This window comes from Panthera tigris, chromosome B1 (assembly GCF_018350195.1).
Source record: "Panthera tigris isolate Pti1 chromosome B1, P.tigris_Pti1_mat1.1, whole genome shotgun sequence".
Lineage (NCBI taxonomy): Eukaryota > Metazoa > Chordata > Mammalia > Carnivora > Felidae > Panthera > Panthera tigris.
In genome coordinates, this window is record NC_056663.1 from 25,424,896 (window position 1) to 25,447,469 (window position 22,574).

Consider the following 22,574-nt stretch of genomic DNA (forward strand, 5'->3'; position numbering starts at 1 on the left):
GGAGAGAGCACCCCACAGGGGGCTTTGTGTGCTGGAAAAGGAGTCGGGGGCTTTATAAGCCAGGCTTCCCAACCCCCCTGCACACTAGCCGGGCCCGTGTTAGTGGTTCTGGGTGGGTCTTGTTCACTAGCGTGTTCATTGTTCACTAGTGTGTTCAAAAAGCTGCACAGATGTTTCTCACCTGCAACCAGTCTGGGAAACACTTGTGTAAGCAAAGGAGCACCCCAGGAAGGTCTTTTTGTTTTTGTTTTTGAAAGAGAGAGAGAGAGACAGAGCTTGAGCAGGGGAGGGGCAGAGAGAGGGGGAGACACAGAATCTGAATCAGGCTCCAGGCTCAGAGCTGTCAGCACAGAGCCCGACGCAGGGCTCGAACCCACGAACTTTGAGATCATGACCTGAGCCTGAGTCAGAGGCTTAACCAACTGAGCCACCCGGGCGCCCCGGGAAGGTCCTTAAAGCCGGTTTGCATCTAAGGTGACTGATAGCTGTGTGGAGCTGCAGCCGGTGAAACAGCCCAGGAGACCTGAGTTCAACCACAGGGGGGCTTTGGGGATCCCCACGGACTGTTGAGTCCACGTGGACTGAGAGGCTGTGCCTGGGAAGCGAGATTGCCTGGTTTGGTGAGGTGAGGGGCCAGTTCTGGAAATTTGCCACTGTGGGCTTGACATGTCTCCCAGGAAGTTGGTCTACAGCCCAGTCCCAGTCTCCAGGCTTGTAGGAACACACAGGACGCAGAGGAACTACGGTGGGCACGGCGTGGGGGCGGGGGTGAGGGGAGCATGATGAAAATCGGTGGAGACAGTTTCCAGGTTTACCTAAGCCTGGCCCTGACCTGGCCCTGACCATCTGGCAGTTAGTTCCTCGTTGGATGTGTTAGCAGAAAAATGCCTTTGTACAAATTAGAAATTTGGAACTTGACCTGTTGGTGGTATAAGTGCCTGCTTCCTATCTGTTTCTTTCAACCTTAAGTTTTTTTCCTAACCAATAGAGGACTATGTGTTTCATTTTACAGTTAGAAAGAGAAAGGACAAATGTAATTTCATTACTTGACAGTTAGTCTTGTGGTCCTGTTTGTCCCTCAAAACAATTTCTGTGTCACACATTTGGTCAACGTATTACATTTTGCCCTGTGTAAGTGGCCTTCTTTGATAGCTGTTTCCTTTCCTGACACTTTGAAACTCAGACTCCGTTTATGTCTTATTTGATTTTCCAGGACTGTTATCGTTAACCTGATTTTACAGCTGAAGAAACTGTACAGATGAGAAAATGGATGCTCAGGAGGGGTCAAGCAACTTGGTCAAGTCAGTCAGCCTTTTTTTTTTTTAATGTTTATTTTTGAGAGAGAGAGAGATGGAGCGTGAGTGGGGGAGGGGCAGAGAGAGAGAGAGAGAGAGAGAGAGAGAGACGGAATCTGAAGCAGGCTCCAGGCTCCGAGCTGTCAGCACTGAGCCCGACACAGGCCTCGAACGCACAAACCATGAGATCGTGACCTGAGCCGAAGTCAGATGCTTGACTGACTGAGCCACCCAGGCCAGTCAGTCTTAACAGCAGCAAGAGAGCCCCCAGGAGAGGGGAGTAACACCAAAGAAAGGAAGCCATTTGCTTCCATTATCTCTTCTTGGTCCAGGCTCACCATGCTGTCTATAGGGGTTCACTTGGTCCCTAAGGACTTTCTCTCCAGGCAGAACGCCATGGGGAACCACACTCACCTTTGGAGAAAGAGGTCCCTTCAAAACCTAAAATCCAAGGTGGTCAGTTCTTGGTTTTTCAACTCCAAAAACTCCTGTCTAGGTAAAAGGCCAAGTTTTTTTCTCATCCCCACACTAGACTCCCCAGTCTGGGAGGAAAGGCATAGGTCATTAAAGGCTGCAGAGATCCCCCTGGGCCTCGCCCCCCCCCCCCCCGCCCAGTCACCTCAAGGCTGACCACATTGTCCCTGTGCGGGAGACACTGGATACTGCGAATCCAAGAACCAACAGTAACCCATCACGTATTTATTGAGTGTTTGCCTTATGCCCAGCACTGTTCTTGGTGTGAGAGACAGAGCAGTGGAGAAAAATGACAGACAAAATGCCTGTTCTCTTGGAGCTCTACATCCTGGGGATAAGGGGAGCCGATAACCCATACAAGTAAAATGTCATATTTAAAGATGACAAGGGCCATGGAGAAAAATGAAACATGCAAGGGGAACAGAGTATGTGGGGGGTGGGGGTTTGTGGGGGAGGAATGCGGTGTGCAATTTCCGATAGGTTCATCAAAGGAGACCACTTTGATAACATGACATCTGAGCCAAGGCTGGGAGAAAGTGAGGGAACATTGTTTATACTTCAGGGAAGAGCACTTGCAGTAGAAGGAACAGTAAGTGCACAGTATCTGAGGTACCTGAATCCTGAAATGTTGGACGAGCAGGAGAGAAGTAGTAAATCTAGACCTGAGGGAACAAGGGAAGCTAAGTAAGGGAGAAGATGAGAAGGTAATGGGGCCAGTGCTGTAGGTCCTGGAGGGCCATTATCAATTTTATTTTTTAATTTTATTTATTTTGAGAGAGAGAGAGAGGGAGGGAGAAAATGAGTGGGGGAGGGGCAGAGAGAGAGGGAGAGAGAGAATCCCAAACAGTCTCCGAACTGTCAGTGTGGAGCCTGATGTGGGGCTCAAGCTCACAAACCTTGAGGTCATGATGGGCCAAAATCAAGAGCCAGACGCTTAACTGACTGAGCCACCCAGGTGCCCCCAATTTTCTTCTATGGCTCTCAGAACAAAGCCACCATGCTGTCCACCATTCTGAGACTACTTGACCACCATTTGGCTCTTCCCATGTGGACAGCCACATTTAATGGCCCAGGCCAGGCATATGCCATGGGTGGATGTGGAGTTTGGGGGGGCGCTGGATGGGGAGGTAGACACCTCGCTGCGTCGTGGGGCATAGGCTGTGAGAAAAGCCCTGGAGCCCTCCCACTGAGTGAGTCCCACCCATTCAGTCCTGTTTTCTTCTCCTGAGGTTGGTCATCTTTGCCAAATTCCACATGTAACAGTTTTGAGTTGTCTGAACCCTGCGCATCTGAACAGTTGATAGTCTGAAGTATTCCAGGGTAGCTTCAGCAGCTGAAGAGCCATCATGAGTTCAGTCCTTTAATTCTTCTAAACATATTTAGTATTCCCCGAAGAATTCTGCCTTCTCTTTTCCAACACAAATAAATATTATCTACTTTCAGGCAAGTACAATTCTCTTCTGTTGTCCCTAAACTGCTTCTAAGTCTGGGATAGTATGTGTTGGAAGATGTAACAGTTTGCTTTGACAGCCTTTTGTTTCCGCACAGGCCGATTTGTTGGGGTCCACTCTCCGGTTCACAGCGTGTTAGTTAGCAGGTGTTTGTTTGAAAGACCCGCTAGTGTCCACTGGGCGGCCTCAGCGGGTTCTGCTGACGGCACAGTTCGGCAGCCGGCTTCCTTCTCCAGAAGAGGGCGCCCGAGAGCCACACTCTGACTGTGGAGGCCTCCGAAGCGCCGTCCTCCGCCGGCCTGGCGGGGTCTGTTTAACCAGGAGGAAACCTAGGAGCCATTTTTTCCTTACTTTCAAGCAGCTCTCTAATCAGATTCTAGTTCATTCTACCTTAGGTCTGCATATCTTCTTCTCATTTCTAAACCTGCTGTCCCAGCTCCTCGTTGTGTCTCCGCTCCCTGCTACAGCTATCAGGCCCCCCTCCCCACCCACACCTCCGCCGGTTTCCAGAGTAATCTTTCCGGAGCGCCTGCTCACAAATCTGGAAAGGCTCTGTAGCATTATAGGTTAAAGTTTAAAACCCTTTTTAAGGGCATTCAGGCCCTTAAAGGGTCTGCAACCTGCTTCTCCAGGCTTCTCTGCCCTTTACCTCCTCTCACAAAAGCCACCTTCCCATGTAGGGAGTATACCAAGGGGGTTTGCACTGACAACCCGAGCTGAGAGCCTTTGGCCCCCAGCTCTGTGACTGACAGGAGCCAGACCTCTTTAGGCCCTAGTTTCGACATCTGTAAAGGGGCTTGGTAATTCCTTCCCCTCACGCTGTTGTTAGGCACTGTAGGCTTCTGCCCTGAGAGGGGCAGACCACATCCTGGCCCTTGTGATATGTGTACTCTGGTAGACAAAGGAAATGCTAAGGAAATAAGTAGGTATGATGAATTCAAAAGAAAGACTACACAAGGCTCTGAGACCATAACTTCTATCTGGTCTGGGTTAGGGCAGGGGCACCAAAGGCCCACTTGAGCAATATACATTTCCGCTGAGGTGGAACCATGATTAAATCGGACCAAATGGAGAGTGGAAGAATATTCCAGAAAGAGAGAACTGTGCACATTGGTCCTGCTTATTTTTAATTTCACAGGACCAGGAACTGTATCTTATTCTCATAAGATCTCTAACAGTATCTAGAATTCCCCTTGCCCAGAGAAATTGTTCAGAAGTTGTTTAACACAAACTACAGAGAAATGAAGAGATTTTGAATCACTATCTTTATTTTTTTAATTAATTAATTAATTAAGAGAGAATCTTAAGCAGACTCCAGGCCCAGAGTGGAGCCTGACACAGGGCTTGATCTGAGCTAAAATCAAGAGTCAAACACTTAACTGGCTGAGTCACCCAGGTGGCCCTAAATCACCATTTTTTAAATGATGGAAAAACAAGAGCTTTCTGTTCCCACGTTTTTAGTACCTTTCTTGGGTGAACAAAGTAGTGAAAAAAGACAAGTTATCCATATATCACCCGGTTTTGAGGACTGAGGCCTCCCAAGATGGCTTGGGTGAGTTTCTTTGGGATGGCTGTGTATCACCATCCCCCCCCCCCCACCCCACAGAAGCCAGAGCTCTGCAGGTGTGGGAATGTGCAAGTCACTTCAGCTCCCCACCCCTCCCCCCCGTAATAAAACAGAGGAGTGTGGGATTCGATTAGGACGCCCTAACAATCAGCTTCACACGGAGTCTTCTTATTTCGTCGAAATTTGGGGATCCAACTGCATTTCTTTTGATGAGAATCTTTCAGTTGCCTCTGATGCTGATGACAACCTGCAGCTCACCACCCTCCCTGCGCCCAGGATGGGCACACCGGTCTCACATACCTACGTAGCAGGCCTACGGAAGAGGCCTGGGCATAGGAATCTTTGCCAAGGTTCCCAAACGTGGGGCTAGTGCTCTGGGTTGTGGTACACAGGGGGCCATCCCCTATCATCATCGTGTCGGGGTAGTGTCGGGGGCCCAGCTCACTGCCCCATCTGGCTCCCTGGGAGCCTCCTCTCAATACAGCATCCCCATTGATAAACCCTTGGGGGCTCCGCCCTCTCAAAGGCATGGATGGGCTTGACTTCACGGTCTTGTTCTCCTCCGGCGCAAGTGAACTCTGAACACAGAAGGGATTTCTCTCTGAACCTCAAAATGTCACGCCCTTCATTGTACACTTAACCAAATCCGCTGGCCCCTTTCTGTTCAAGGGAAAGAAAAAGGTAGTAACTGATGGCTAAATATTGGTCACGGGTGATTTCATTTTAGCCCTTGATCAGTTAACGCTGAGGACCAAGCACACATCATCGATTTCACCTGTACTTAGACACAGCCATCCCCTTATCCGAGGTTTGGCTTTCCGCAGCTTCATTACCACGGTCAACCTCGGGCCGGAGCGGGCGCTCCTGCTTCCTACCCTTGTGCTGTGTCACAAAACTTACGTCAGGAACCTCACTTCATCTCACCGTGTTGGCAGTTTTTCATCTCCTGTCGCCACGGGAAGGGTGAGTGCTGGATTTTGATAAATTTTGGGGAGACCACTTTCACATAACTTTGATAAAAGTATATCGCTAGAGTTCTATTTACTATTAGCTATTGTTAATCTTTTACTGTGTTTAATGTATGAATTAAGCTTTATCCTAGGTGCATATGTGTAGGAGAAAGCATAGTATACGGAGGGTTCGGTACTATCCGTGGTTTCAGGCATCCACTGGGCATCTCAGAAAATATTCCTTGCAGATAAGGGGGGAACGTAGTTACAATCTCTCGAGTAAATGAACACCTATTCTTCACACCTGGGAGTCTTAGAGGACGATGAGAGCAGGGACTTAGACCCGCAGGATCTAAAAGGAGAGCTTCTCTTGGTGGAAGACAAAGTGAGGTTGAGACATGGCCCTCCACAGCCAGCTGATCCCAGGAACTGAATTCCGTCAGCCAGAGCCAGACCCAGATCCTTCCTCCCCAGAAGGCAGGCCGGGGGTCAGTGGTGGGTGGGAGAGCTCCTTTATACCTGTTTGCAGCAGGCCCTTTAAAATGGCAAATGCGAGGGGCGCCTGGGTGGCTCAGTGGGTTGGGCGTCTGACTTCGGCTCAGGTCATGTTCTTGTAGTTTGTGGTTCGTGGTTTGAGCTCCGCGTCGGGCTCTGTGCTGACAGCTCGGAGCCTGGGTCCTGCTTCTGATTCTGTGTCTCCCTCTCTCCCCTTCCCCTGCTCAGTCTCACTCTCTCTCTCTCTCTCAAAAAACATTAAAAAAAAAATGTTTTTAATGGCAAATGCAGGGGGCTCCTGAGTGACTCAGTTGGTTAGGCATCCAGCTCTTGATTTCAGCTCAGGTCAAGAAATCGTGGTCGTGAGATTGAGCCCAACGTTGGGCTCTGTGCTGAGTGTGGATCCTGCTTGGCATTCTCTTGCTCCTTCTGCCCTCCCCCACTCGTTCTCCCTTCCTCCCTCTTTCTTTCTCTCTCTCCCTCTGTCCTTCCCCCACTCGTTCTCTCTCACTCTTTCTCTCTCTGTCTCAAAAAATAATGCAAATGCAAGTTTGTTCCTAGAGGTTGGGGCTGGGGCTGGGGCTGACATGGAGAACAAAGATACCAGCCAGAAAAGTGACTGGAGTTGGAAAGGTCTTGGTCAACTCCCCGGGCCCCCCCCCCCTTTTTTTAATTGGAAAAACATAAGGGAAAAAGTTGTGGGTGATTCAAGATCATTTGGGGGCACCTGGGTGGCTCAGTTGGTTAAGCATCCAACTTCGGCTCAGGTCATGATCTCACGGTTCATGGGTTCAAGTTCCATGTCGAGCTGTATGCTGACAGCTCAGGGACTGGCACCTGCTTTGGATTCTTTGTCTCCCTCTCTCTCTGCCCCTCCCCTGCTTGTGCTCTGTCTCTCTCAAAAATAAACATTAAGAAAATAAATAAAAAGGTTTTTAATTGCTAAAGGTAAATATGGTATGTAATGCTGTAAAATCCCCTATGTGGAAAGGGCTATAGGATGGTGAGCAAGAAAATCAACACAGAGCAGGGAGTTCAGGCAGTGCTTCTGAAAGATCTATGGGGACGCAGAGGACCACAAGGAATGCAAACAGTGTGGCGTGGTGGGGGACATGCAGGTCTGGGTCCTAGCTTGGGCAAATCCCTCCTTGGAGTCGGTGGCAACTAAGGTCCCTGGTGGTTCAAACATCTGGCAATTTTCCACTGGCTGAGGCTGCTCAGGGGTGCGGCTTCGTAGGGACTGTTCTCCGTGCCCTGTCCCTGGGGACTGAGTAGGGAGTGATGTGTACAGTAAAAGCCAGGTAGTAAACTTTATTTCCTTCAGATCTAACCATGGAAAAAACTAAAATCTGACAAATCTGTTAAGGAGATAGCTCTTCATCTGAATTTATGCTTAAATATTTTTTAAAAATGGAAGATGAGCACAAAGATGGACAAAGTGATGGTTTGTAAGGACAATAACTAGCAATTTTTTTGAGGGGCAGGGGGAAGAGCGAGAGAGGGAGACACAGAATCTGGAGCAGGCTCCAGGCTCTGAGCTGTCAGCACAGAGCCCGACACAGGGCTTGAACTCATGAACCTGTGAGATCATGACCTGAGCTGAAGTCGGACGCTTAACCGACTGAGCCACCCAGGCGCCCCATTAGCAATGTTTTAAAACGGAGATACTTCTGCCAAAGAGTACAAGACACATGCCCGAGGTTTCACGGATTCTTGCCAAAAGTTTGGCATAGAGTGTATTTTGTTCTCAGGACTTTATAGGTTTGCCTCTGAGCAGCCACCATGAGGGGCAAACTGATGCTCAGGGAAATGTAGCTTCTTCCATCCTGTCCCAGAGAATGGGAGGAATGGGAGGTGGTCAGGCTTGCGCCCCCGCCCAGCCAGGGCACCATATGCTGCTAGAACGCACCCCCGCCAAGCTGCGTTAGGGCCACAGCAGTGGCGGGCACAGAGCCCTGTTACTTCACACCTGACTCCGAGAAGGAGCTGACAGCCTGCAGGTGGCGTGGGGCAGTGAAGGTGCCGGCCTTCCGAGAAGGTAAAAAATCAAGTTATTTCGATATTGATACCATGTTTCCACACACGCTTTGGGATAGTCTAACACATTTTTATTCATCTTAAAAGATGGTTTTTTAGTCAATGATATTCTTTTACTGACCCTTTCAAGACCATCTCTTATTAAATGGTTCGTGTCGCTTCCTTTGGACAATAATAGAATTCAAATACGAATCTGCCCGATTCTTTTGAAGTATAAGGAGAGGTGGCTAGCTGAGTTGACGGGGGACAAGGCCTGTCCAGTCACACTCAGAGTGGAGATAAAAGGCAAAATCTTGGTCATCTAGTAACAGTTTTTAAAAGTACCCTTACACATAATTTAAACTGCCTAATATATGTCATAGGCATACAAATTACACCGTTTTAAATAATGATTTCAAAAAAATTCTAAACATCATTGGTTAATGCAAATAAAAGATCTTCAGATTATTACAACAGTCAAGATATTTTACATCAGTTTGTGCTTGTAAAACTATTGCTAGCTGCTTCTGGGAAAACCTAAATTTTAACTGTAGGAAAAAAAGTTTTTGCACTTTTGGTACAAATAGACATGCCAACATCAGAAGAAGCACAGCCATATTTAACAATTATTTTTCAATTTCCCTGAAACCAAAAAAGTCCATTAATGAAATGCATTTCTACGGTAATTGATAATTTAATGTTTCAACAAGTACGAGGACTACTTTTTCTTGGTCACTATTGACAACTAACACTAAATATGTATACACATACATTTACAGAACACATACTTAGAAGAACATCTAAAGAAAATGGGTCAGTTTTCACATGTGTAGTTTTCTCAGACCTCCACTAGAGTGACGCTAGTGAGCCTTCAGAATGGAGTGAGTCCTTCCCTAATGGAGTCCCTCTACCTACGTTACTAGAAAATCTGATGGAAGTGGTATGGTTAGCTCATTACAGAAATGCTGGTCATTCAACCAAATTCCTTGCAGGGTGAGTGTAAATATAAATGTCACTTCTTCAGTGACCCTGGAGACAGGTTAACCGTGGTAACCCACCGTCTTTTCTATGTGGGGGTAGTCTCCAGAGAAAAGCAGTTTCGCGTGGAGAAAATAGATTGTTTCATACGGATTAACTACGAATTAATTGGGTTGAGGTAAGCTTTATTTTTCCCAGCTGCAGTAGAAGAAGAGACAAAATATGTATTTATTTGCCAAATGAGGGATCCAGTTTGACAATCGGTTCTCACAAGTGACCCATCAGATTGGGCATATGGATGGCATGTTAGCCCTAATCCCACCCAGATAGGCCATCAAGGTGCCTAGTCACCTGAGGAAGACTTGCGTTCAGAGGGGGACAGAATATGAAAGGATTGACGTTCTTACTAATGCATCCCATATTGGGGGACCCAATTTTTGGGGAATCAAAAATAGGACAAATCAGTTAGTATTTTCTCTTCAATCAGCTCTCTTAGGTTTCTGTGTGTGTGTGTGTGTGTTTCCATGCCATGCCTGAGTGCTTTCTATCTGCATTGTAATTTCCGTTCTTGGTTGGTGAGAGGTCTTTTCAAATGTCCCTGCTCCAGTTCTGTGGACAATTGATAGGGAGTGTGTACAGTGAAAAACCGGTAATCATAGTTTTGAGTCAAGGCTGGGAAAAGAGGAGGAGAACATTCTGGTTTGGGGTCTGCGGAAGCCGCTGTAACGCCTTTCTGCTCCCATGGTTTTTCCATCTGCTGGATGGGTGTGTGATAACACTTACCTCATATGCCCTTTGAATCGGTGGAGTGAGGCCCATGCCACGCGTTTTTCTTTGGAGAAGAATTACAATGATGGCATGTGAAATCCAAGTTTATATCTAGGGGATGCGTTAATTACTTGTCGTCATATAATTTCTAATAAAGAGGTTGTTTAAAGCAGCAGATTGCAGAACAGAAAAAAGTGGGTGCGACCGCAGGAGATCAGGCTGAAAAATAGTTGGCAGTTTACAAAGAGCCTGGATACCATCCGAAGGAGTCTGCATTTTTTTTCTGTCGGACACATTATTTTCTTAAATATGCTTCTCAGAATGCTTGTGTTGGAGGATGTTCATGTGCCAAGGGCAAGCTCCGTTAAGTCCACGATTACTTTAGGGTAGGCCTTACATATGCTGATACGCGTGGTGATTCTTTAAGAGGGGGTTTCATATATTAGTTCAGCTAAACAGTACAACGTGGTCGTAGGTATACAACAAACACAAAACTGTTCCAGCCTGGCACTTTCAGGTCACTTAATTTTAATGCCCTGCGTATACTCAACACACCTACCTGACCTGCACTGCCTTATATCCCGTGTATCTGGCACAGAGCAGGGTGCAGTCAACAAATAAAAGGAGCCTCCCTGAATAGCCTCCCTTTTCTGACCTATAAATGGAAAAACAGTAATGCAGTGATTGAAGGTGGGAAGAGTTGAAGAGACGTGATCACAGAGCATTTTGTGACCAAAGACTTTTTTTTAAAATTAAAATCAAATTGAAACAGACTCACAAATGAAAAAAATAGGTGTAAAGGTGGGGGAACTATGTAAGGGATTGCTGTCGAATTATTGTGTAACTGTGAAATCATTGCTTAACTCTGCTGAAGTTCATGTGTAAAGAGGTTAATCACATTTACCTTGAAAGGCTCTTATAATCTGCCTTGACCATGACTGGGCATATATGGTGTTGTGCTTGCGAGCTCAGGCTGGGAGCCAGCCTACCTGCTTTTGAATCTCAACCCTGCCGCTTACTAGATGTATGATACTAACTACGCATGTGATACTAGGCAATTAATTTCTTTATGCTTCAGTTTTCCTTATCTGCAAGATGGAAACCATAAGTATATTTATCTCAGAGGGCTGTGGTGAGGATTACAGATAAAATAATTGTTAGATTTTAGGAAAAGATAGCTGCTTTTATAGTTATCATTTCATATTTTCTACACGATAGCAGAGAAAAGCTCAGGCCTGCCCTGATTTGTATTTCCTAGGATGCGTCTGCTTGGCCAGTAGTTAGACCTCCATGCCTCCATCCCTTCCAAACTAAGTGCTCACAGCTCCCGACCAAGTTCAACAACTCAATTAGTCCCTCTGTCCTCCTCCAAACCCATTTATTTTTATTTTGAAAAAAAAAATCAGTGCTTATTTTTTTGTGTGGCCATTAATAGGCAATGACATTAATGTTCCTGGATGATTTGCATGTGAATTGTTTTCTCTCTGGATTACCTCCAAGTTTTGCCCATTCAATTGATGGTCAGTTAAAATACAGAGGAATTCTTGACTGACATCTAGAATTTGGAAGAAACAGAAGGGAAAACTAGACATAAGAATCATACACCATCCTGCACAGAACAGTGTGATAAGTAAGGAAGACCAGACCAATAAGATAATCTGAGATAGTCGTCGCATGGTTTGGTAGTTACATGACACTCTAGTGACAATTTAAAAAATAATTTACATAGGTCACACGCATGATTCCCACTATAATGATATTTTTTTTTAATTTTTTTTTCCAACGTTTTTTATTTATTTTTGGGACAGAGAGAGACAGAGCATGAACGGGGGAGGGGCAGAGAGAGAGGGAGACACAGAATCGGAAACAGGCTCCAGGCTCCGAGCCATCAGCCCAGAGCCTGATGCGGGGCTCGAACTCACGGACCGCGAGATCGTGACCTGGCTGAAGTCGGACGCTTAACCGACTGCGCCACCCAGGCGCCCCTATAATGATATTTTGATTGCATTCTTTCCCTCATGTTAATGCAGTTTACCCCAAATCATTTGCCTGTTTGCGTGTAATCCTTAAATAAGTCAGCGAGGCATCAGTAAGCCAGCAGAGGTGTTGAAGGAAGAACCTTCCGGTAATCTCCCAGACATTTCCGGTTACTTCAGATAGTGGGACTCTGTAGGGCCGTCAGTGAACAGGAAAGAAACTGATACAGTATTAATAATGGCATCCAAGTTTTCATATTACTTCAGGTAGAGCAGCAAAATTTATAATTAAGCAAGTTAAGGCAGACTGAACACTCATAAGTAAACTGTGTATGCTTACACTTGCTTATGACTTGTATTTCCTTTGGAGGACAATCCTTAATGAAGAGCAAGATTTTTAAATGATTATGATATTTACATTAGCTTGGCTCTTCAACAACATATATGTATATATCTCCAAAAGCAGAAGTTAGAGTTAAGAGTGCTTTTCACATGAATATACCAAAGAGAGGTTATCAGCCACAGAGTTCAGTATTTGCATACAAGATAATGTCTGGATGCATAGAATTCTTGTGCTCAGCAGATGAAGAACGAAAGATTGCTATTATTAAGTGGCTTCTTATTTACAGTCCTGTCAAAATTATGTGAAACTCTTTCTCAAGAACCATTCTAGAGAATCCTCTTACGTAAAGAAGGGTGTATGCGTAGGTGGTCGCTCACACAGGTTAGCGCAAAGCTTTTTTGGTGCACTCTGATAAACCGGGTTCTGTATAAGTGGCACACTACCACCAGAAAGAGAGGACTTCAAGCAGATTTCTAGCAGAAGCCTGGGATTAAAGATGCATGTGACAACAAGCTTCAGGGAGAGGAAAAATCCACTCATAATAAAAAGGCCATCAAGCCTTCGTTGTAAGAACTTCTCCAACTCTGAGAAGATTTTCTTTCTACCAAGAAAACCGCTTATACTCATGTTTAATGTCCTAATTTAATGGAAGACACGAAATTAATTTATATCCCACTTCTAGGTCTGTTTTCATTGCCCCTCCAATGCAGACTGTGCACTGAACAATACAAATCCCACGTGTCATTTCTACCAGACAACCTCACCAACCCAAAAGGTGATGATGTGGTCTTATTTTAGAGCCAAAAGAGAGTTCTATACATCAGTCATTTTCAGATAAACATTAAAAATAATCCCTTACGCTTCTTTGAAAGTGGCATCGTATTTCAAGATGGAGCACAATCACTGCAGGAAGAAGAACCCAAGACAGATGAAATGTTATACAAAACAAGAATTGGATTTTTGTCCAGGATTACAGAGGTCCATAAATTAAAAAGGCTTCTGTCAAATGTCGACTCCTGATTATATCTGTCTCCTGATCCCCCATGGACTTAAACAGACCCAAGGTTAAATCTGAACAGGCGTAGTGACCATACAACATCTAATCTGTTTGTCTACAGAGTGTCAGAAACGCAGCCTTTCATTCGTAGGACTTAATTCTGCCTAAATCCCTAATATGGCTAATAAAATGTGGCTTGCAGTAAGATAAATGCCCAGATTTTTAAAAATCCAACAACAGATCCTCTGTCAAGGACAAAAACTTGCCCCTTAACCATCTATTTATATTGAGAGCCAAAATAAAACCGCTTCAACCAGATTCTCATTTCCTAAGTATTCCTTCAGTTCATAAGAAAAGCATCATTCTAGATGAAAGCTCCTTAGTCAATCTTGGTCTTATCCTAAGTAGACATTCCTGCTTCGAATAAGGTCAGAAAGATACCACTGGGGTACTTGCAACAACTTCTGATACCTACACATAGCACTCCCTACCTGCTGACGGTGCCTTTAAAAACCTTCTGAGCAACACTGAAAGCCTTGTCATTTACGTATTTGGAAGCAAGTTTGCTTACCATTTAGAAAAGCCCTCGTAACAACTTGTCTCTCTCTACCATCTCTGGCTTTTCTGAAGTATGAGGAAGGCCTTGGCAACAAAATAATTTATCACCTCATTCAATTTACATGCATGCCACGGAAAAGGTTTACCTGTTATCTTGCAGACAGGTCTAAAGTATAACCAGAGAAGCAGAAATTACCCCCCTTCATTATAAAAATGCTGTTCTAAAAAGGTATACTTAAAAAGAGAATCTTGTACAGAATTGTCAAATCACTATGTTGTACACCTGAAACTAGTATGTCGTAAGTTGACTCTACTTCAATAGTAATTAAAAAAAAAAAAAAAAAAAGACAACAACCAGAATTGTCTGTTAGAATCTGTGTGTAATACTGAAAAATGATACACGTGTATCTTTATCATAACTTCGCCTTTCAGGGAAAAGAAAATCCTCACCATATTGAAGTTCATTTTATACTGCTGCTTCTTTTATATTAATAATTTATGAATACCCTTTGTCAAATGCTTTACATGCCAGGCTCTGTGTTCATCCAAATATTTAAAAGATGATCAAGTCATCATCTCTACAAAGCAAAGTAAAAATGCATTAAAAATAATAAAGTTGGATGCAAATTCAGGTAACCATACCAAACCCTGTGAAAAGACCATGGTCCATCTTTTAGAGGAACTGTCTAACATGATCTGGTCAATCGCAGTTGTCCTTTTTCTCGGCAATGATACACCAGTTGCCATGATCGTTCCCGGAGCTCAGAACATGCAGCTCCGACACGTTCTCCTTCAGCAGGCCGTAGAGCTCGCCCTCTCGAAACACATGGTAATAGCGCATCAAGGCTCTGGAATCCAAAACGTCGGGCTGTTGTTCTTCGACAGACATTGTGGCATCTGGGTTGGAATCTGTGGAGTCGACTGCAGAAATCCTTCTCAGTATTTTACTAGAAGGGTCGCCTTCTTCTACATCACCTGCATTCACACGATTCGCATTGGTGTTGGTGCTTTCCAGAAAATTCCCATCTCCATTTCTCCTAACTTCTCTTTGCTGGCCTCCACGCAGATGTTTCTTTGTGGCTGGTGCTCTCAGCCACTCCAACTGTTTTTGCGAAGTCTCCACAAACACATCTTCATCTGAAGTTTGCTCTCTTGTTGACAATGGCTCTTGGCGATCTAAGTCTAAACTGGAGTGTCTGGAAGGCTGGATCGATATAGTGCTATTGGCCCAAGCCTCTGTAGTTTTCAGGGGCCTCACTCTCTCAACTTGCTTCCTCAGAGTTGATTCATCCAAAGACCTAGAGAAAAACCAGGAACGAAAAGACTTTCCGAATGTGTTATAGAATCCATTTTCTTCCTCTCCTTCCTCAGAGATATTTGCACAACAGGCTCTGGCCATCATTGGTTCATAGTCCATGCTGTGGGACCGTTTGGAATGACCTTGCTCTTTAAAACAAACAGAGCAGCTACAGACAGAACAAGGAGGATGGTAGGGATGGCTTCTTTCCGGATGTCCACACTGCTGTTTTCTCCTAGGCTGGCTGGAGTCTGAGAAGAGCTGGGAGCATAAGGCCCTGTTCCACGGGACAAGCACATCTTGCTTCTCAAAGTGCCGGTTCTTTTGTTCCATGGCCCAAACATAAATCATCAGCTGGCCTCCAGGAACTAAGACCCTGGCCATTTCTTTTATTGCTCTGATTCTTCTCTGTTTTGTAGAAAAATGATGGATGACTGAAAAAGAAGAAACGAGACTTCAGTGTGTATACACATACAGAAACTCTCAAATTTATATGCTACTTTTTACATATAATGCAATTTCATACAATGCAATTTCAACACACAATAAAACCTCTTTATTTCCTACAGGGCAGGGCACATGGTGGGTATAGCAAAGCCTTGTTTAAGGGGAGATAGAATTCTTATCTTTGGCTCCTATACTTACTACACAATCTTAGGTAATTATGTAACGTATATGGATTTCAAGTTTGTTCATCTATAATAAGACACTTAAATAATGTGGGGGCGCCTCTGTGGCTCAGTTGGTTAAGCATCCAACTTCAGCTCAGGTTATGATCTCATGGTTCGCGGGTTCAAGCCCGGCGTCCGACTCTGTGCTGACAGCTCAGAGCCCAGACAGAGCCTACTTCAGATTCTGTGTCTCCCTCTCTCTCTCTGCCCCTCCCCTGCTTGTGCTCTGCTCTTTGTCTCTCTCTCTCAAAAATAAATAAACATTAAAAAAATTTGTCTAAATACATAGATAAATTGTAAGTTCCAAATCCTTCCAGTTCCTGAATCCTATGAATTTGTTAAGTAGAAGGATGACCAATGTGAATTAAGGAAATTTTCATGGGAGCACTGTTAGGTAAGTGTTCCCAGTGGAAGACTATGAGATAATTCTTTAACAAATAATTGGTACTTCTTATGCACCAAAAGATTAACACCACTAATCAATGTTAATAAAATTAATACAGCAAATAGAAGTGGAGAAAAATGCTAAAGATTGTCTTCTTACTTAGATAATGCAAAGATAAGCCAGCCTAGCAAAAGTCCAAATGATTGCTTATTACTTTTTTAAATACTAATATAAAGTGGCTGTGGATGTGTTTTTAAAAATCAACATATAGAGGTCATTGTTTTTCTTCCAATCCCTGCAAAGTTAAAGTGGAATTCAAGTAAGACTGTCTTTATCCAATCTAATGATGAAAATATTAGGCGTGTTTTCATCAAACAGTGTGTGGAAAGTGCCAGTCTATGAGTTCTGAGAGGAGTCCAATCCCAGTACTATGTCAAGAGAAAAAATCAGATTGTTTTTCCACATGGAGGGGTAAGGCCTACCCCGTGTCTCAGGAAGGAAGTTAGTCCCAAGGGAGGTCTGGACACTACGCTCAGGTATGAGTAGTAAGACGAGAGATAGAGGATAGGAGGGTTCCTGAAACCCTCACCATGGTCCAGCGGGCAGCGGTGGTGTTAGACAAATACATCTCTAGTTTACCTGCCACAGAGAGATGGTAAATATCTGAAATGAGATTCTTGTATAGAGAAAGCTGTCAAAGGAAGATCAGTCAACAGGCACACGCGGTCTTGTTACCAATCAGGTTTTCGTCCCCACGGTCTCACACAGCACACATGCCCTGGCGTCCACTGTCCTGCCATGCAGAGGCGTGAGAAGCCAGACGTACGATGACGCGAAAATGGGTTGGACGAACAGGACACCAGCATATTTTATCCTAGATCTGACAGCAACTCACCTTGTGATCTTTGACCAATCACTTGACTTCGCTAGGCCTCAGACTGTTCCTCACTCCAATTCCCAAAGAGCCCCCACTTTTTTTTACTGTTTGTTTATTATTGACAGAGAGAGAGAGAACACGAGTAGGGTATGGGCAGAGAGAGAGCCACAGAATCCAAAGCAGGCTGTAGGTTCTGAGTTGTCAGCACAGAGCCCAACGCAGGGCTTGAACTCAGGAACCGTGAAATCATGACTTGAGTCCAAGTTGGACGCCTGTCTGACTGAGCCACCCAGATGCCCCACCAGAGAGCCCTTTTTAATGGTTAATTTGAAAGCTTACATTTCTAGAGGCAGAGTCTTGGTCACTGAGCTAAAAGGAGGCACAGAGGTGAGGACAGAGGTAGGATGATCCTAATGTTCATATCTATGACTTTTCATGGCCGTGAATATCTCCCATGACTTGCACCTAATCCACTCCAGAATGTCTATGGGTGTATTTTCTACATATGGTCATCCCTTGTTATCTGCAAATTCCATATTTGCAAATTTTGCTACTTGACAAAATGTATTTGTAGCCCCCAAAACAGCACTCTCAGTGTTTTCCTGGTCATTTCTTGACATGCGTGTGGTGGCACAGAGCTCCCAATGTGCGTGTTTCCATCTAAGGCTGAACAAGGCGACCTCTACTTGCCTGTTTTGGCTTTCTCCCTGTCAACAAGTGTCCTTTGGTGGCCTGTTTAGTGCCATGGTCTTTGCATTTAGTGCTTTTTGTTGGTGATTTCGCTGTTTAAAATGATCCCTGAGCATAGTGCTTAAATGCTGTGTGGGGTTCCTGAGTGTGAGAAGGCTAGGGTACGTCTTGTTAGATGAGCTTCGTTCGGGCCGTTGCCAGGAGTTCAAAATTGAATAAATTGTCTTGAAACGGAAATACATGTAAAATAAGGTTGTGTACAAATCAGTTGACAAAAAATGCAGCGACGAGAGGCTCACAGGAACTTAGTCCTTTATTTCCCCTGGGAGCAATGGCTCCGTATTCGCTAATTAACTGTTCGAGGAGACTTCATAGAATATAATTACTGTGAATAATGACAGTTGACTGCGTTCCTTTTGGGGGCCAAAAAAGAAAAAAAAATTAAAATAGGACCACTTTAATATAGTAATCTCTTTTTAGCAGATTCCTATGTCTTCAACATTTTAGAATTCTGGGCTTCAAAAGAAGTCTTTTTTTAAAGGAAGAAAGTTGTTTTTTTTTTTTTTTTTAATTTTTTTCAACGTTTTTTATTTATTTTTGGGACAGAGAGAGACAGAGCATGAACGGGGGAGGGGCAGAGAGAGAGGGAGACACAGAATCGGAAACAGGCTCCAGGCTCCGAGCCATCAGCCCAGAGCCTGACGCGGGGCTCGAACTCACGGACCGCGAGATCGTGACCTGGCTGAAGTCGGACGCTTAACCGACTGCGCCACCCAGGCGCCCCTAAAGGAAGAAAGTTTTTATACATAATAGTTCCTTAAACATCTGTTATGTGATGATTCACTTTAATAGCATAATATCACCCAGGAAATACCTGAATCTTTTATATTGTTTTATATTTATATTTAACATGTAATACTAAGTAACTTTTAGGCCAATTTTTTTTGAAAAACTTTACAAATGAAGATTTCTTCATTATATAAAAAATGTATTATATATGCATCTATATATTCTTTGTAAAAAGATTATAAATGTAACCGAAATGGGATGTGAAGATGCATTTTTATGAATTATAAATGTCAGGAAACTATATTGAGTTTTTTTTTATTTTATTTTTTTTTAAATTTACATCCAAATTAGCATATAGTGCAACAATGATTTCAGGAGCAGATTCTTTAGTGCCCCTACCCATTGAGCCCATCCCCCCTCCCACAACCCCTCCAGTAACCCTCAGTTTTTTCTCTGTATTTAAGAGTCTCTTATGTTTTGTCCCCCTCCCTGTTTTTATATTATTTTTGCTTCCCTTCCCTTATGTTCATCTGTTTTGTCTCTTAAAGTCCTCATATGATTGAAGTCACATGACATTTGTCTTTCTCTGACAAATTTCACTTAGCATAATCCCTCCAGTTCCATCCACGTAGTTGCAAATGGCAAGATTTCATTCTTTTTGATTGCTGAGTAATACTCCATTGTGTGTGTGTGTGTGTGTGTGTATACACAGACACACACACACACACACACACACACACACACATACACCACATCTTCTTTATCCATTCATCCATTGACGGACATTTGGGCTCTTTCCATACTTTGGTTATTGTTGATAGTGCTGGTATAAACATGGGGGTGCATGCGTCCCTTCGAAACAGCACACCTTTATCCCTTGGATAAATACCTAGTAGTGCAATTGCTGGGTGGTAGGGTGGTTCTATTTTTAGTTTTTTGAGGAACCTCCCTACTGTTTTCCAGAATGGCTGCACCAGCTTGCATTCCCAGAGACTATATTGAGTTTTTAAAGGCTAAAAAAAAGAATCCCCTTTTGTTTAAAAAGCATAATCACAACTTAAAGGCAAAAATAGTATTCAATAGGGGCACCTGGGTGGCTCAGTCGGTTAAGTGTCTGACTCTTGATCTCGGCTCAGGTCATGGTCTCACAGTTCGTGAGTTCAGGCTTTGTGCTGTGTGCTGACAGCACAGAGACTGTTTAGGATTCTGTCTCTCCCTCTCTGTGCCCCTTCCCCGCTTGCTCTCTCTCTTCCTCTCTCTCTCTCTCTCTCTCAAAATAAATAAATAAATAATAAATAAATAAACAAACAAACAAACTTAAAAAAATACTGGTCAATTTATGTATACTATAGCCACATGTTCCTGCTAAGACCCCAGAAAATAGGTAGGTTGAATTCAAGTACTGGATTCTAGAATTCGATGGGAAGTTACAGAAGATCATCTTTAAAGTCTTGTTAATTCTTGATATTTTATTATATGCTGTCATTTAACTTTTCCAATGTGCAGGTCTCCTTTAACTGCAAGCGTAAAGCAGAGTTTTGCAACCTCAACACTACTGACATTGTGGGCTAGATAATTCTTTGTTGCAGGGGGCCAGCCACTAGATGACAGGAGGTTGTACACACATCCAGTTGAGCCAGCCAAAAATGTCTCCAGACATTGACAAGTGTCCCCCAAGGGTGAAAGGGGCACCATAACCCCATGCCGAGAATGACTGGCATAAAATAAGTAGTCGATTGGCACTGTTGTAATATATTGCTAAATTTTCATAGAATTGTCAAGCTATTCTCAAACTAAGTGGAAAGAGTGTTTCTTTCTCCAAGCTGTCAGAAAAACATGTGGAATGTATAATTAGATACGGTGCTGACCTCTCAAATTATTATTAGGAGTCATGGAAAAAGCATGTCTCTTTATATGTATATTTCTTCATGCTAAGATTAGCAAAAGTGCCAGCATAAAAATTCTAAATAGGGAAGTAAATATGTACGGACATAAGACAGACTATCAAAATTGTTCATAATATAGTTCTAAATGTGAAACCTCACTGAAAATGACCACGTCACATTAATACAGTTACAGTTCCGAAAAATACATGGTGTGTTTCCACCTAAGGAAGCATTTTTCTTCAGAAGACGGCAACCAGGTATGTTGCATTTCTTCCGCGGACAAAGCAGGAGACTTAAGCTGGAAGCAGAGAAGCACCTAACCACGTACACATGGAGCATTTGCCAGAAGTCGGACAGCCGGGCGCTATCCCCGTGCCCGCCACAGTGGCTCATGGCACAGCCTTGAAACTCATGTAAACGAACTAATTTAGCCTCTGAAACTAATGTAAAGGAACACAACAAAGAACACACTTCTCTGACCTCTCCCCGATTTCTCATTCTTTAGGTGGAATGTCCAACCCAAAAGCTTTCTTTCCACTAAAGATTCAAAACACTTTAATGAGTTTCTTGGTGTAACAAGACTCCCTCCTCATAATGTTTATGCCCAAAATGGACTTGACAGTTTCAACTGCAACTAAGTAGGGCTGGCCTACCGCAGGTTTCCACGGCAACCACCTCCTGCCAGTCCTGACTAGTTTCAAGGCTGTGGCCTCCAGGCCTGCATCCCCTCACTGTGCAAAGATATAGTCCCCATCTGTTGTTGAATAGATTAAGTCCTCATTTCCTTCAGGAGAGAGCAGTCTCCTCGTGAATTTTTATCTCCCAGTTTTTATCTAGTCAGCTTTATATAGGATCACCTTGCTTTGTGAGTTATCTATAGTCAAATAGATTAATTTTAAGTGTATTGGAGCAAATCCTTTGCTTTGCAAAAGATTTTCCTCTTTGCAAAAGAACTTGGTGCAAGGTTCCCTAGCACGTTTCAATGGGACTAAAAGTCTAAGTTTCAGGATTACATGTATTGAGTAAAATGAGCCATATCTGTGTATATTTCAGGCACAGGTCTTTGTTGTTTCTTTTCATTTGTGGACTGTGTGTTTTTATGGGGCACACTTGATGGGAAAATATGAGGAACATATTCCCTAGAGTATGAACAATCTCTGGCAGTAAGAGAGCCGAGTGATGTAAAACTAATGTAGTCTGGGACCGGGTGGGGCCATCTTCCCCGGTGCCCTCATGCACCAGTGAGTAGCAGATTGGATGACACATCCTGCCGGGTGACATTCAGTGCATGAGTTTTACAGTGTTCTGCTAATAAAGGACACAGTCATGACCTGAAGTAGGTAATAAGACTTCTAAAGTTCTACTTCGCATTGGGAGAGCCTGGCTCCATTTCAGTATAACAGAGTATGAAATATTTCGATGACTAAAATTCCTCTAATACTTTCTCACTCATAAGTAAAAGAAATTGGAATGAGTCATCAGAACACAGTACCAGTTTGAAGGTTTAACTAGTGAAAACAATCCTATGTAGCACCTTATGTACATTTGGGATTAGTCAAATGATCCAGTTGAAATATTTTTAAAAATTAGATGAAATGAATCACACTGACATTTCTACAAAGAATGAATGTTGAGTTGTGAGAATGGCCTCCACCATTCATGTAATGTTATTGTCCTGGTGAAGAGGGAATGTGTGACCAGGCTGCCTTACCTCCTATGGAGATGATGGCATCGAAGCCCTGATCCCTAAAGGGGAGATGAAGGTTGTCACATACCATGACTTCACATCCTCTACTCCGGGCAATCTCTACCAATGGCCTGCAGTAGTCACAGCCCAGGGTGTACACCTGGCTGTTCACTTTAAGATACTTTCCAGTCCCACAACCTGTAAGAGAAAAACCTGTGTTACATACTGTCCTCCCGGAAAGTGGAACACGGTCAGTTTGTCTTACGACAAGGAATAGAAACAACTTTGTATTAACTAACCGAGACAGACTACAACATGGTTTGAAGATTCACAAAAGCCAAAGAAAGATCTTCAGAGGGCACTTACATATGTTCATCCATAACAGAAGATGGAAAAGGATAGGGAAAAAGAAATAACATTTATT

General features: G+C 43.8%; 1 protein-coding gene across 1 annotated transcript in view; it reads right to left on the reverse strand.

The window, feature by feature from the left end:
- Positions 1-14,421: 14,421 nt before the first annotated feature.
- TRMT9B (tRNA methyltransferase 9B (putative)) overlaps positions 14,422-22,574 on the reverse strand; it is a 67,302-nt gene continuing 59,149 nt past the window's right edge. Inside the window, exons 4-5 of the mRNA XM_007093985.3 lie at positions 22,175-22,348; positions 14,422-15,599 (exon numbers count right to left, since the gene is read on the reverse strand). Of these exons, the coding sequence (XP_007094047.1) occupies positions 14,569-15,599; positions 22,175-22,348 (1,205 nt within the window). The 3' untranslated portion in view covers positions 14,422-14,568. The remainder of the gene's footprint in view (positions 15,600-22,174; positions 22,349-22,574) is intronic.